The sequence below is a fragment of the Triticum urartu genome, chromosome 7A (genome assembly GCF_056163025.1).
Source record: "Triticum urartu cultivar PI428250 chromosome 7A, HENAU_Tu73, whole genome shotgun sequence".
Classification (NCBI taxonomy): Eukaryota; Viridiplantae; Streptophyta; class Magnoliopsida; order Poales; family Poaceae; genus Triticum; species Triticum urartu.
In genome coordinates this window covers 396,526,846-396,539,918 of record NC_141879.1, presented here as the reverse complement: position 1 = coordinate 396,539,918, position 13,073 = coordinate 396,526,846, and the positions used below count along the sequence as shown (strand labels likewise).

At 48.2% G+C, this 13,073-nt stretch overlaps 1 protein-coding gene and 1 pseudogene across 1 annotated transcript; one reads left to right on the top strand and one right to left on the bottom strand.

The window, feature by feature from the left end:
* The first annotated feature begins 3,991 nt into the window (after nt 1–3,991).
* LOC147959726 (uncharacterized) lies at nt 3,992–8,705 on the top strand (annotated as a pseudogene).
* Nucleotides 8,706–8,760: 55 nt separating this feature from the next.
* LOC147959725 (uncharacterized) lies at nt 8,761–10,240 on the bottom strand. Its single transcript, XM_087532872.1, has 5 exons — nt 9,969–10,240; nt 9,574–9,889; nt 9,393–9,494; nt 9,153–9,317; nt 8,761–9,063 (listed from the first exon to the last, which is right to left on the bottom strand). Exons 1-5 carry the CDS (start codon nt 10,238–10,240, stop codon nt 8,761–8,763), a joined length of 1,158 nt encoding a protein of 385 aa, XP_087388998.1.
* Nucleotides 10,241–13,073: the final 2,833 nt, after the last annotated feature.

Sequence of the window (13,073 nt, the reverse complement as noted above, 5' to 3'; positions counted from 1 at the left end):
GACGAGATTCATTTTAAGGGTGGTAGATTTGTAACATCCCAAAATTCTAAATTTTGAAATGTTAATTATTTAAATAGGAGTAATTAAATACTTGCTTATGTTGCTTGTTGTTAGTTCATTTTGACTAGGATTTGAAACTTTTGAGTTGAATGAATATTTAAAATGAGAGGGAACAAAATGACTTTCCCAATTATTCATTTGCGTCTTATTTTGGGTTTGAGAATATTCATACTATTTCCAATTACAATATGAGAGAGGATGACATGACTTCCTCAAAGAATAATATTGTTCAATAACTGAGTATTCTCTCATTTGGATTTTTAATATTTAAAACAATTCTACTCAAAAAAGAGAGAAGGTAATATGACTCCTTCAATATTAAAAGTGTTCGAAATGGTTTAAATGTTATTTGCATTTTTCTCTGGAGTTGAAAAATATTTTCGTGGAACATTTTATAGTGTCAAAGTAAAGATACAAAATATTATATGTGTATTTTTTTATAAATATTTATGCTGAAAAAATGTTCACCGTGATGTATATAACAATATTTATCTTTTTGGATTTTATGGTCTTTTTAGAAAATGATTTGGTTCATTTCTCTTGAGCCACAGTCATTTATGTATATAGAATAAATATAGAAAATCCTAAACCTATTCTACCCGGCAGGCCAACTGCCCAGTCGCTATCTTTCGCTCGCGCACAGTGCAGCGCACGAGCAACACAACCTTTTTGGCCCAGCCCAAGAAGCCAACCGCGCCAGTCCGCGTCAGCGCTGCATCTCCCTAAAAAAACAGATGCATGCCCACCTGCCAGCCTCTCTTGCCTCCTCTGTTTGACCGACACGCGGACCCCGCACGCGTCCCCTGCCTCTGCTCGATCTCCTGCTTCAGCACGACCCCGCCGCCGCATGAACCCCCACGGGTCGCGCCCGATCCCTAACCCCTTTCGATCGAAACCATGGACACCAAGCGACCCTTCTCGCTTCTCTCGTCTAACTTTGGCAAACATCGGGATCTCCCAAGCTTTGGAGTGGCCGCACGGTCTCGCCGGCCTCCGCCCAAACTCCTCGTCGGCCGTTTCTGTCACCTACAGAGGTCCCCGACGATTCCCTACTGCTCCTTCATTTCCCTCTCTCTTCTCCGTCTCCCTGACCCTCTTTCTCCCTGAGCAGAGCACCAGATCGAGCTCCTCGACCCCGCCTCAAAGCTCACCACTGACCAACCATCTTCAGTCGTTCACTGTCATCGCTGGAGGTCTTCCCGGACGCCTTTGAGGTCATCCTCGAGATCGCTGAGACACTCCGCACACCTTTCACTCCTTCCCGACGTCCTAAAAACACCACACCGACGCCACGGACCACCTCCCGCTGCCCCACCGCTGTGCCATGCTCGCCGAAGTTCATCCGGTGAGAAATTTCCCCACTCCCCTGAACCTAACTCTAATAAAACAGCAACCGTCAATCGTCACTTCATCCAACGGCCAACAGAAGTCTATTCTATGAAGGAGTATTGGCTAATCCCGTCATGCCATGTGTCCATCAATTCTTGTTTTAATTTCTTCTTCGGCTGAATTTGTTTCTGTACTTTTACAGATAGGCCCGTGGAATTCAATTCATCATAACTTTTCAACGGTAGCTCCGTTTTCGATGAATCCAATTGCGTTCGTTTTGTACCGGAACCCTCTTTTCACTTAACTCACAAGTTTCACTTTTGAACATTTCAAATTTGACCAATTCAAATTTGAGTTTGAATCATCTTTGACCATATCTTGCAAACTGTATATCCTATTCAATTGATTCTTTGTGCCGACGAACACTTGTATCAAATACTTGCTGAAAATATTCTGTACACTCATATTCAAATACTTTTCAACCTGTTTTGAATTTTAATTTAATTCAAACCTCATTCCACTATAACTTGCACTGTAGTGTTCCTATTCCATCAATTCTTTTTGAAAGTGAATTCTCGTATGTCCTATGCAATCATTCAAACAATATCTATGTTGTGTTCCATATACCATTGGCACTCTTCCATACCATCTTTGATGTAATCTTGTATAGCAATGATAACTTTTTTGAGTTGATTTCCTTTACCTTATTACATTATAACACATAGACCTTATATTATATATTAAGCCTATATATACAGAATGGGTCTATTATGATAACACTTTTTAAGAGTCTTATTCTGATAACACCGGTCTTATTTTGCTAACGCCTGCCCACGCGCAGCACACAGCCAGCCGAACGGATCTAACCACACGCAGCAAAAGAAAAAAAGGAACCCACCCCTCCCCACGACCTCATCTCCTCTCCTCCACACAGCCGCACCCCTCAATCCCCACGACCCAACTTCTCCCCCGCGGCCGGCAGGGGAACGGGCTGCCGCCACCGCGCATTCCACCCGCCCAGCTCCTCTCTCCTCCCTCCCGTCCTCAATGACCACGCGGCCTCCCCCACCTAGCTCGCCACCTCCCCGCGCCGCCGCAGCAACTCCCTCCCCGCGCCGCCGCACCAACTCCCTTCCCGCGCCGCCGCACCATCCCAGGCGTCTCGCATGACTACCGGCGCAAATCTAGGCGCGATGCGGGCACGTCAGCCCCAGGATCCCCGTGTGGCTACTGGCGTGGATCCGGCGGCACCACCCCAAGGCGCCTCGTGCGGCTACCGGTGTGGATCGGGATGCGCCGCCCCTAGATGCCCCGTGCTGCTACTGGCATGGATCCACCCCCGCCACCCCACCGTGGCCTCCCTGCATCCCCTCCCCACCAAACTTCTCCCGATTCAGTAGTGAATCAACTGAGACCCAACCCCTGCCTTCCTCAGGCGCTTGGAGAGGATCCTGTGGCGGTCGCAGGAGCAGGAGGGGCTCCACCGCCGGCCGCGAGGTGAAGCTGCCTCCCAGTTTGCAGAGGGTGTGCGCGTGAAGTACGGCAAGCGCGATGGTGCAGTCCGGCAGGGTAGCGCGTGTAGTGCTCACACGCCACATGCGCGATGGTGTGTCCTGCAGTTCGCCCCATCCTCCGGATCCGCGGCCGTGGCCACCACCCCCGGTACCGCCTTCCAAAGATGTGACGACGGCAGCGAGGCAATGCAGTTCACCGGCGCTCAATGGATCCGGTGGAGCTCGTGAGAGTGGCGCCAACAGCGTGTGCAGTCCCCAACTTCAGCCGCTTCCACACGACAGGATCCGACGGGATCCCATGGCTGCAGTTGCCGGAGCGCGCCTGGGTCACCGGTGGCCGCCATTCCACATCAACTTCGACAGTGTGCGGGTGGCGCTCTGCATCGGCCAATGTGGTTCACCGGCGACGCATGGTGCAGTGCACCTCGCCGTGCGGTGTGGTTCGCAGGAGTTTCCTTTTCCTTTTCTTTTCTGGATTTTTGAATGTGCAGTGCACCCGGACCCCCCGAGCAGTGCGCCGCGCCCCCTGGGGTGGTTCATCGACGACCACCGGGTGTCCGTGTGGTTTATTTTTTGTACAAGTACTTGTGATGTGATCTAGTGCAGCTCGGTTGTCCTCAAAAATGTAGTTTGGCTGTCTACCAGTGCTGTTTTTTATCTGGCTACTAGTGCTGATTTTCTGTTGTTTTGGTGGTCATCAACTCAAGACAGGGCATGCAGTTCGGCTGGCACAGTACTGATGTTCAGCCACCTCCAAAAAGGTTGGGTGTGTTTTTGGTGCAGTATGGTGCATGGGGCAATTTTGACTATTTTGACCTGTGGACGAAATCAATTCACAAAATGAACTGCCCGTGAAACTATTTCACAGCACTGACCCATTTGTGTAGCGCCCGCCACGCAGGCGCCACACCCTACGGTGCAGCGCCTAGCTCGCGGGCGTTGCACTCCAGTCCACCGTGGCGGTCCTTGGGCCCGCACCCAGCAGTGCAGCGCCTCCTAGCTAGGCGCCACACATGTAATGTGCAGCGCCTAGCGTTCGGGCGCTGCACTGTGACTTATCCAGCGGCTGGGCCCCCCTCCCCACTCTCTCCCCCTCTCAAATCCTCTCCCAAAACTTGCAAATTTGAAGAATTTGTCCGTGGATTTCGAAGTCATACCCTCCCTCAAGGTAATCTTCTCCGATCCCTTGTTTTGATCCAAGTAATGCTAGTTTGGGAAACCCTAGTTTTGTTTGGATCTAGAGATTTGCATGGAGATGTGAGATCTTTGTTTGCCAATTTCCTATGATTAGGCTTTGTTAGTATGTTAGGGTTATTCTTATGGGTGTTCTTATGTTGGTGCTAGGGTTATGGTTAGGGTTATTGTTAGGGTTATGGTTAGGGTTAGGGTTAGGGTTAGGGTTAGGGTTAGGGTTAGGGTTGTTGTTTGATATATATGTATTAGGGTTTGTATTCCGTGTTAATCCTTAAATTAGTACTCGTGGAAGCAATGTTACGATGTGTTGTTTGAATGCTTATAGGGATGGGAAGAACATGTGTGTTTGTTTATCATGGGGACAAAGACGCCTTCTTGAAAGGCAATATTGAACCGGATCCGGATGAGGTAGATATGTTGTTTGATAGTAGTCCTAGCTATGCGGAGCTCTTGCAACAAGTGAGGAAAGATTTGAATTGGATGGACCCTAGTGATATCGTTGAGTTGGAGGGAAGGCATAATGTAGGTTTTGGAATGCACATCCGTTGGAAGACAATGCGTATCAACTCGGAGCAACGTTGGGTTGCATACAAGGAAACGGTGGCCGATTCACTTGACAAGGCTCTTGAGTTATTTGCAACGAAGAAGGTTGATTCAAATTTGCATTTGGACTTGAACCGGAAACCCTCCCCTTTGGTTGCTAGTAGCCCCCACCCTTGAAGCGAGATGAAATTGTTGAACCTCTTTTGACCCAAGAAGTGAGGCCAACATTGAGCCCGTTTACAAACAACCAAGATGAAGCTTTGCAAGAGGACAATGATGAGTATGCATGCGATGACAATGAAGTTGATATCCATGACAACAATGTGGGTGATCTTGACAAATATCATTTGCAAGAGACAATGGACCATTCCATCCCTTTTTCCCGTGCATATGCATCGGATTCGGATGACGAAGGTCCCGATGAACAAGTTGATGAGGAGGGGTTCACGGTGAAGGAGGCCGAAGCTTTCGAGAAGGTATTCGGTCGGGATCACAAGACACCATTGTTCAAGGATGTTAGTCTCGCAGATGAAGCCGTTGTGGATGGTGGCAAATCTATATCTCTTGGGGTTAGGCCAAGCTCTCACCGTGATTTGGGAGACGACAAGAACCGGATTGGTAAAGGGAGTAAGTTCGAAACCTTCTTGGAATTGAAGATGTGGCTTGACAACTACTCGGTTACGCATTATCGTCCACACAAGGTGGTGCATTCGGACGTCAATGTGCGCTACACGGTTGCATGTGCATGTGAAGATGAAATATGTCCGTGGATTGTGCGTGCAAGACCATGGAAAGGAGGTCCCGTTTGGCACGTAGTGAGTTGTGTGCCAACTCACATGTGCCGAGGCAAAAGGGTGGATGGCAAGATTGTGTCCCAAGACCACAGACAACTCACGTCTGAGTTCATCGCTTACAGGCTCTCCAACTCAATATCCACACTTCCAACAATGAGCGTCCAACATGTCATTGACCTTGTGAAAGCCATATTTCATTACAAGGTGAAGTACGGCAAGGCATGGAAGGCGAAGCAAGCCGCATTTAAGATGTTGTATGGTACTTGGGAGGAAGCATACAACCGAATCCCTAGGTTGTTGTTAGCCATGGCCACCACAAACCCGGGCATGGTTCATGTTGTCGAGCCTCATGGGCACCAAACAACGGTTTATGAAGGAAAGAAAGTCCGAGTATTTGGCCGTGCATTTTGGGCGTTCGAGCAATGCGTGAGGGCTTTCGAACACTGTAGGCCGGTCATCTCCATTGATGGCACGTTCTTGACCGGACAATACAAGGGCACCTTGTTGGTTGCGATAGCAAGTGATGCCAATAACCGGGTGTTGCCATTGGCATTTGCTTTGGTTGAGGCGGAGAACAATGACAACTGGGAGTGGTTTATGCGTCTTTTGAGGACGAAGGTGTTACCCGCTCAAAGGAAAATTTGTGTCATATCGGATCGGCATGCAGGAATTCTTAACGCAGTGGAGATTGACATTCCCGGGCATGCTCCATTGCACCATCGATGGTGCATGAGGCACTTTTGTTCGAACTTCTATAGGGCATGTGGCCTTAAGGAGTTGGCCGATGATCTTCAAGATTGTTGTCTTGCTTTCTCCGAGAAGCGGTTCGCCACTTTGTTGAACAAATTGCTCGCACACAAAAAACTTGATCACGGGGGTCAAGACTTTATGAATAGGCACATTCCCCACCGGAACAAGTGGGCACGTGCTTTTGATGAAGATGGCCGAAGATACGGTCAAATGACAAGCAATATGGCCGAATGCTTCAATAGGGTGCTCATAGGTGCACGTGGATTACCTGTGAAGGCAATAGTTCAATACACATTTGACAAGATGAATGCGTACTTTCTAAAGTACTCAATGGAAACTGATGCACAGATAGCGGGTGAGAACCCGCGCAAGTACAAGTACAAGTTCTCACCCAAGGTTGATGAATGGTTAGAATTTCAATCACGAAAGGCGGACTCAGAAGAAGCTATATTATATGACAACGAAGAGTGGAAGTATGAAGTGAAAGAGCCAGGAGGAACCACAAACGATGGCCGGCAACATGGAGGTCGGGCTTTCAAGGTGTCGTTAACACAATGTGATTGCTCTTGCGGGAGGCCATTGTTGCTTCATCTCCCATGCTCACATTTGTATACCACCGGTCGCGTTAGAAATGTGGACATCAATCACCCACGCACCGTGAGGGAGTTGGAGTTCTCAATCATGACGGTCAAGAAAACATGGGCTCCCCGCTTTCACCCATACTTTGACCAATCACAATGGCCGGAGTACCATGGAGTTCAACTATGGCCAGATCCGGAGTTGAAGGTTGTTAAACGTGGTAGACGTAAAACAAAGCGTTTTGGAGGCGACATGGACGGATGGGGCCATGGTGGCCGCCGCGAAGCGGGAAACGATCAATTCCAAGAGCCTCGTGAGAGCTCCCGTTGTGGGGAATGCAAAGGTCATGGCCACAACAAAAGAAAATGTACGAAATCAAGGAAAAGGTCCAAGAAAAATGATGCAAGCACTAGCCAACAAGGAGCTACACAAGGGAGCCAACCAAGTGGTAGCCAACAAGTGCCAAGCCAACCAAGAGGTAGCCAACAAGTGCGAAGGCAACAACGTGGTAGCCAACAAGTGCCGAGGCAACCAAGTGGGAGCCAACCTAGTGGTAGCCAACAAGTGCCAAGGCAACCAAGTGGGAGCCAACCTAGTGGTAGCCAACAAGTGCCAAGGCAACCAAGTGGGAGCCAACCTAGTGGTAGCCACCAAGTGCCAAGGCAACCAAGTGGGAGCCAACCTAGTGGTAGCCACCAAGTGCCAAGGCAATCAAGTGGGAGCTAACCTAGTTGTAGCCAACAAGTGCCTAGCCAACCAAGTGGTAGCCAACAAGTGCCAAGCCAACCAAGTGTTAGTCAAAGAGGATCTAGGCAACAAAGAGGTCGGCAACTAGGACTTACAAGAGGCCGTGGTGGTGGTAGTCTAGGCCGTGGTGGTGGTCTTGGCCGTGGTGATGGTCTTGGCCTTGGTGATGGACTTGGCCGTGGTGATGGACAAGGGCAAGGTCGTTATAGAGGAATGTTTGGATACCTCGATGGACCATTTCCGTATGTTGCTCACTAACTATAATGTTTCAAATGTTCTTGTTTTCCATATGTTATTTTTTTTCATATGTTCCATTTGTTTGTATTGTCTTTACTAACCATTATGTTGCACACATGGACTGAGCTAAACAGAGAGCAAACTTTCTGTTTGCAAGCTACAGCCACTGCAGCGCCTAGCACGGAGGCGCCACACTATACAGTGCAACGCCTAGCAGCTGGGCGTTGCACTGTACAGTGTGGCGCCTCGGTGCTAGGCGCTGCACGGGCTGTAGCTTGCAACCAGAGTGTTTGCTCTCTGGTTAGCTCAGTCCATGTGTGCAACGCCTCGGCTCTAGGCGTCACACTGTATAGTGCAGCGCCTAGAGCTAAGGCGTTGCACACATGGACTGAGCTAACCAGAGAGCAAACTTTCTGTTTGCAAGCTACAGCCAGTGCAGCGCCTAGCACGGAGGCGCCACACTCTACAGTGCAACGCCTAGCTGCTGGGCGTTGCACTGTACAGTGTGGCGCCTCGGTGCTAGGCGCTGCACTGGCTGTAGCTTGCAACCAGAGTGTTTGCTCTTTGGTTAGCTCAGTCCATGTGTGCAACGCCTCGGCTCTAGGCGTCACACTGTATAGTGCAGCGCCCAGCGGCTAGGCGTTGCACTGTAGAGTGTGGCGCCTCGGTGCTAGGCGCTGCAGTTGCTGTAGCTTGCAAACAGAATCATTATCAGGTAGAGATGAGGAAGGGAGAGGGGGACTTGGTGCACCCAGAGGGTGATTGTCATGGTTCAGAGTTCAATGTGGTTGAGCAGGGAGTTGAGGTCACCCTCGAGGATCCAGACCAGTTCAAACATGTCGAGACTGCCAATGTGAATGATCAAGATGAGGGCTTTAATGGTGAAGCTAATGAAGATCAAGTTCAACATTATGAAGACAACAAGTGCAACATAGAGGACCAAGTTCAACATTGCTAAGACATCAACTCCAAGTTCAACATAGAGCTAGTTCCTAAGACATACAAATAAAGGACTATGGCTGGTTCCTAAGAAGAGCTAGTTCCTTGAGCGCTTTTGGCTGCTCCCCCCTCTTGCTGGCTAACTTCTTGACCTTCCTAGGAAGAGGAACACGCTCCCGCTCCGGCTCCGGTTCCTCCACGTCACCGACATCGTCATCCAAATAGTCATCCAAAGCCGCCATCCGTGAGGTGCCGACCGTCCTTTTGCCTCTTTCGGTGAAGTCTTCAGGTGTGTACTTGTTGATTCCCTTTCTAGGCTTTAGTATGTATGCAGACCTAACCTGGTACGCCCCCAAGGTCATATCATCATCAGCAACCTATGCATCAACAAAAGATATGGAAAGACCGTGTGTGAGGATATAGTTAGCAATGCATCAACAATTGGATATATATGCTCATGCCATACCTCTTGAGTGACCACACCCGCATCCTCATCCTCCAAATGATCACCATGGCTCTGGACCGAAGCGGGATCTGATGGTGTCGCCGACCTAGACCGTTCTGGTGAAACATACTCGGGGTCACGACAACCAAAAAGGTTTGATAGCCGCCTTAACTTTTGGCCCTGGCGCTGCAACATGTACAAGTGAATGAGACATCGAACGTAGCAACACATGTTAAGTGCTAGTTTGAAGGAGATGTGAACCTTGATGAATGCTCGAAGTGCACCTTCTCCATCGCTTTTGCCAGCCGGGGTTGTTTCAAGAATAGTCTCGGTCTCATCAGCTGCTTTCTTGATCTGGGCACGCTATGAACAGAAATGGTATTAACGTGTTAGGCAAGAGAAGATGTGAATAGTGTGAATGAAAAGCAAAGAGGGCAAATACCACAAAGTTCATCATTGGAGCTGAAGGGATCACTGAGTTGCCTTTCCTGACTAATGCGTTGTACTGGTGTTGGGCTACCTCATCAAAAACAGTGGGTTCTTCCAAAATCTCCTCAGCATACGCCGGCTTGCATACCTCCACACGGGTACTTGCAAGAAACCATGTGAGATAGTTGTTGAACGCTACAGGGCAGTGCTCACGAAGCTGGACTCCTTTTCCAGCCCTAGCTTGCTCCACACTAAGCGCAAACTGTACGACATACTTTCTGTGATGCTTGGCCCAATCCTTAATCTTCCGCTGCCTTTTCCTATCCAACCTGCAAGTTAGAAACATAATATTAGTAGCATCGAAACCGCCGAGAAGCTGCTAAGTACTCAATGTTAATTATATCTTACGCGTGTAGCAACTTGTCCGTGTCCTCCCACTCCGGCGGATGTGCCTGGAACAAACCAAACTGACGGCGCACTCGATGTGGGAGGTGAAGCTCAACCGCCCAGTTGCATATGAGTGGGCACCGCATACGCCAGAGATCCCTATCCCTAGTGCACATCGGATTCAGCCTGAACTCTAAAGGGTCACCAAAACTATCTCCTGTTCCATACAGCTCCCATATCACCTGCAAAATGGGATAGAATGCAAAATTGATATCGAGTTGCAATAGAAGCATCATAATCACTTATGCCATGTCAATTCACCTGCTCAGGCGTGATTGCGTCAAGCTCACTCTGGTACAACTTGTACATGACCGAGGGATCATCTGTCGTCTCATTTATCACATCCCACTTGTAAGCCCAAGTGGGTAGCCGTAGTAGGTCGCCTTTGTCGTCCCAATCATCGTACTTCACCTTCTTCGGACGTCCAACCGGCAAACGCTCCTAGCTCCATATGGAAAGTGCGAGCAAACAACCACCAATACCTCCAGATGACCTACAACAGGCTTCGTCCAACTGCACATAAAAGAGAACATGGTTCAATTAAGAGCAAGATCGCATTCATAATGTAGCAATGAAGTGAAAAAGAAACAACTTCATACCTGTCTATACAAGTAAGCCAGTGTCGCCGAACCCCAACTCCATTTGCTATCGAAGACGGTCAACGCCTTTAGCCACATCCATGGAGCATTCTTGCCTGTGCCATCAGCAAACATAGTCCTGGATATCACATACCACATGTAGACACGAGCATATATCTTGACCGTGTCCTCATCAGCTTCCGGTGGGCAAGTACCAAAGTGCTCAGTAATCCACGTGAAAGTAGCACCGGCTGCGACTCTTTCCTTCTTCTTGTTTTCTGCTGCTGGTTCCGGAGGCTCCGGAGGAACCATACCGATAAGGGCATGCATCTGCGCGCGCCACCCATCGGAGTCGGTGCTCATACATAGAGGATTCCCATCGATAGGAAGACCGGTGATCATAGCAATATCCTGGAGCGTCACTGTCATCTCCCCGGTCCGTAGATGGAAACTATGTGTCTCCGGCCGCCAATGATCAATAAGCACGGTGAGTGCTGGAGCATTGTTGGGTGGCGTCGACCGTCTGACCATATGAATGAAAGGGAGAAGTCCTGTCTCCCTTACATACGGTGTGTATCGCTCATCATAGCGCATCCACCCAAGGGTGACCCCGTGAGAACGAAGCTTCAAAGGTGCAAGCGCCTACAAACAAACAATTCATAACATTACATATGGGGCATTTGTGTTTGAAATAAATACGAAATTCATAAAACAGGCCACTTTCATTATTACCCGCTGCTCCACCGCCATAGCGTACGACCGGTGTTGTTTGTCCCAGTGATCATCGAGAAGCCAAACCATCCTAACAATTTTGAAAGAAAGCTTTCTTGTCAACACGATTATCTTTTCAATACAAATAAACTAAAGTACGCCTACTAGATGCAAAATACAAAGCATATGTATCCAAACCATTCTTGCCAATACAAATGTAATTTCAATAAACTAAACTAAGCCTACCTCATGCAAGATTCAATACAAATATCTTTTCCATATAAATAAAATGTCAACCTATGTATCCAAACTATATAAATAACATGTCAACCTATGTATCCAAACCACATTCTAGTCTAACAAGGGTTCCCCAAATCTAATACATGCAAGATTCAAACAAAAATTCCCTAAATCTAATACACACAAGATTCAAACAAGGGTTCCTCAAATCTCCGAAATAGCATACATTCTATGGATAGAAAGAAGGGGATCGGAGAAAAGTACCTTCTAGGATGGATTGGTGAAGGAACCCACGGGCCAAATCGTCAGATTTGATGATTTTTTAAGAGGGGGTTGAGAGGGGGAGAGGAGGAAGCCGCCGGCCGCCTGTTCTGTAACTCCTTTGGAACGAATGGGTGGGGTGGGGGGGCAGCGGGCGGCTGGCATCTAAGTCACAGTGCAGCGCCTGCGGGCCGGGCGCTGCACATTACGGTGCAGCGCCTAGCTCTGAGGCGCTGCACTGCTAGGTGCGGGCCCAAGGGCTGCCACGGTGGACTGGTGTGCAACGCCCCCGAGCTAGGCGCTGCACCGTAGGGTGTGGCGCCTGCGTGGCGGGCGCCACACAAAAGGGTCAGTGCTGTGAAATAGTTTCACGGGCAGTTCATTTTGTGAATTGATTTCGTCCACAGGTCAAAATAGTCAAAACTGCCGTGCATGGGAGTAAAAACTCGGGTGTGTTCTGGTGCAGTTCGCTAGTCTCCCATCTGTAGTACTACTGATATCTTGAATAAAATTGTTAGAAGAAGACAAAAAATAGTTTGCTCCAATTTGTGTAGTAGCTCATTACCCCTCTGTATGAAGTGCAATTTGTTTTGCGCATTTCAAAATTCAGTCGACTACATCAACATCTGCAGTGTGTTTTGTCCTCGGATGTGGTTCACTTTTGAGTGATGATGTTCACTTGCGCCCAACATGAAAGTGTAAAAAATTTAGCGGAACAACAGGATAGTAATGTGGTTCACTCTGATATATGTCGCGTTTCATTTACCCTTGTCTCCGCGGTCCACTCTTGTTCATAAAAATGTTGAAATAAACTCACAAAAACTTGTGTGAGAAAGTTTACTCTCGACAAAAGAAATCATGAAGTTCACTTGACTGTCTGATGCAGTGCGGTTTTCTGTCTGAAGTAGTGCGCTCATCTGTCTGATGCAGTATACACGATGATTTGGGTGTTACGAAAAACAGTGTCTGCGTTTTGGTATTTTTAAGATTGCTCTTAAACCGTAAAGAATTGGAGAGAACGTTCTACATGAAAAAGTTGTGCCTCGACTATATCTTTCCAACAACGTATAATTTGAATAATTTCGGCCAACAGTTTGTAAAAATTTCGCGAAAAATGGCCGCTGCATCTTGTAGTCAGCCGTACGATTTTCAAAATTAACTAAAAACCGTAAGGAACCTCAAAAACATTTCAACATATGAAAGTTGCGCCTTGTCCGTAGCTTTACAACGGCATATCACACGCCTCGTTTTGACAAACAGTTCAAAAACTGAAGCA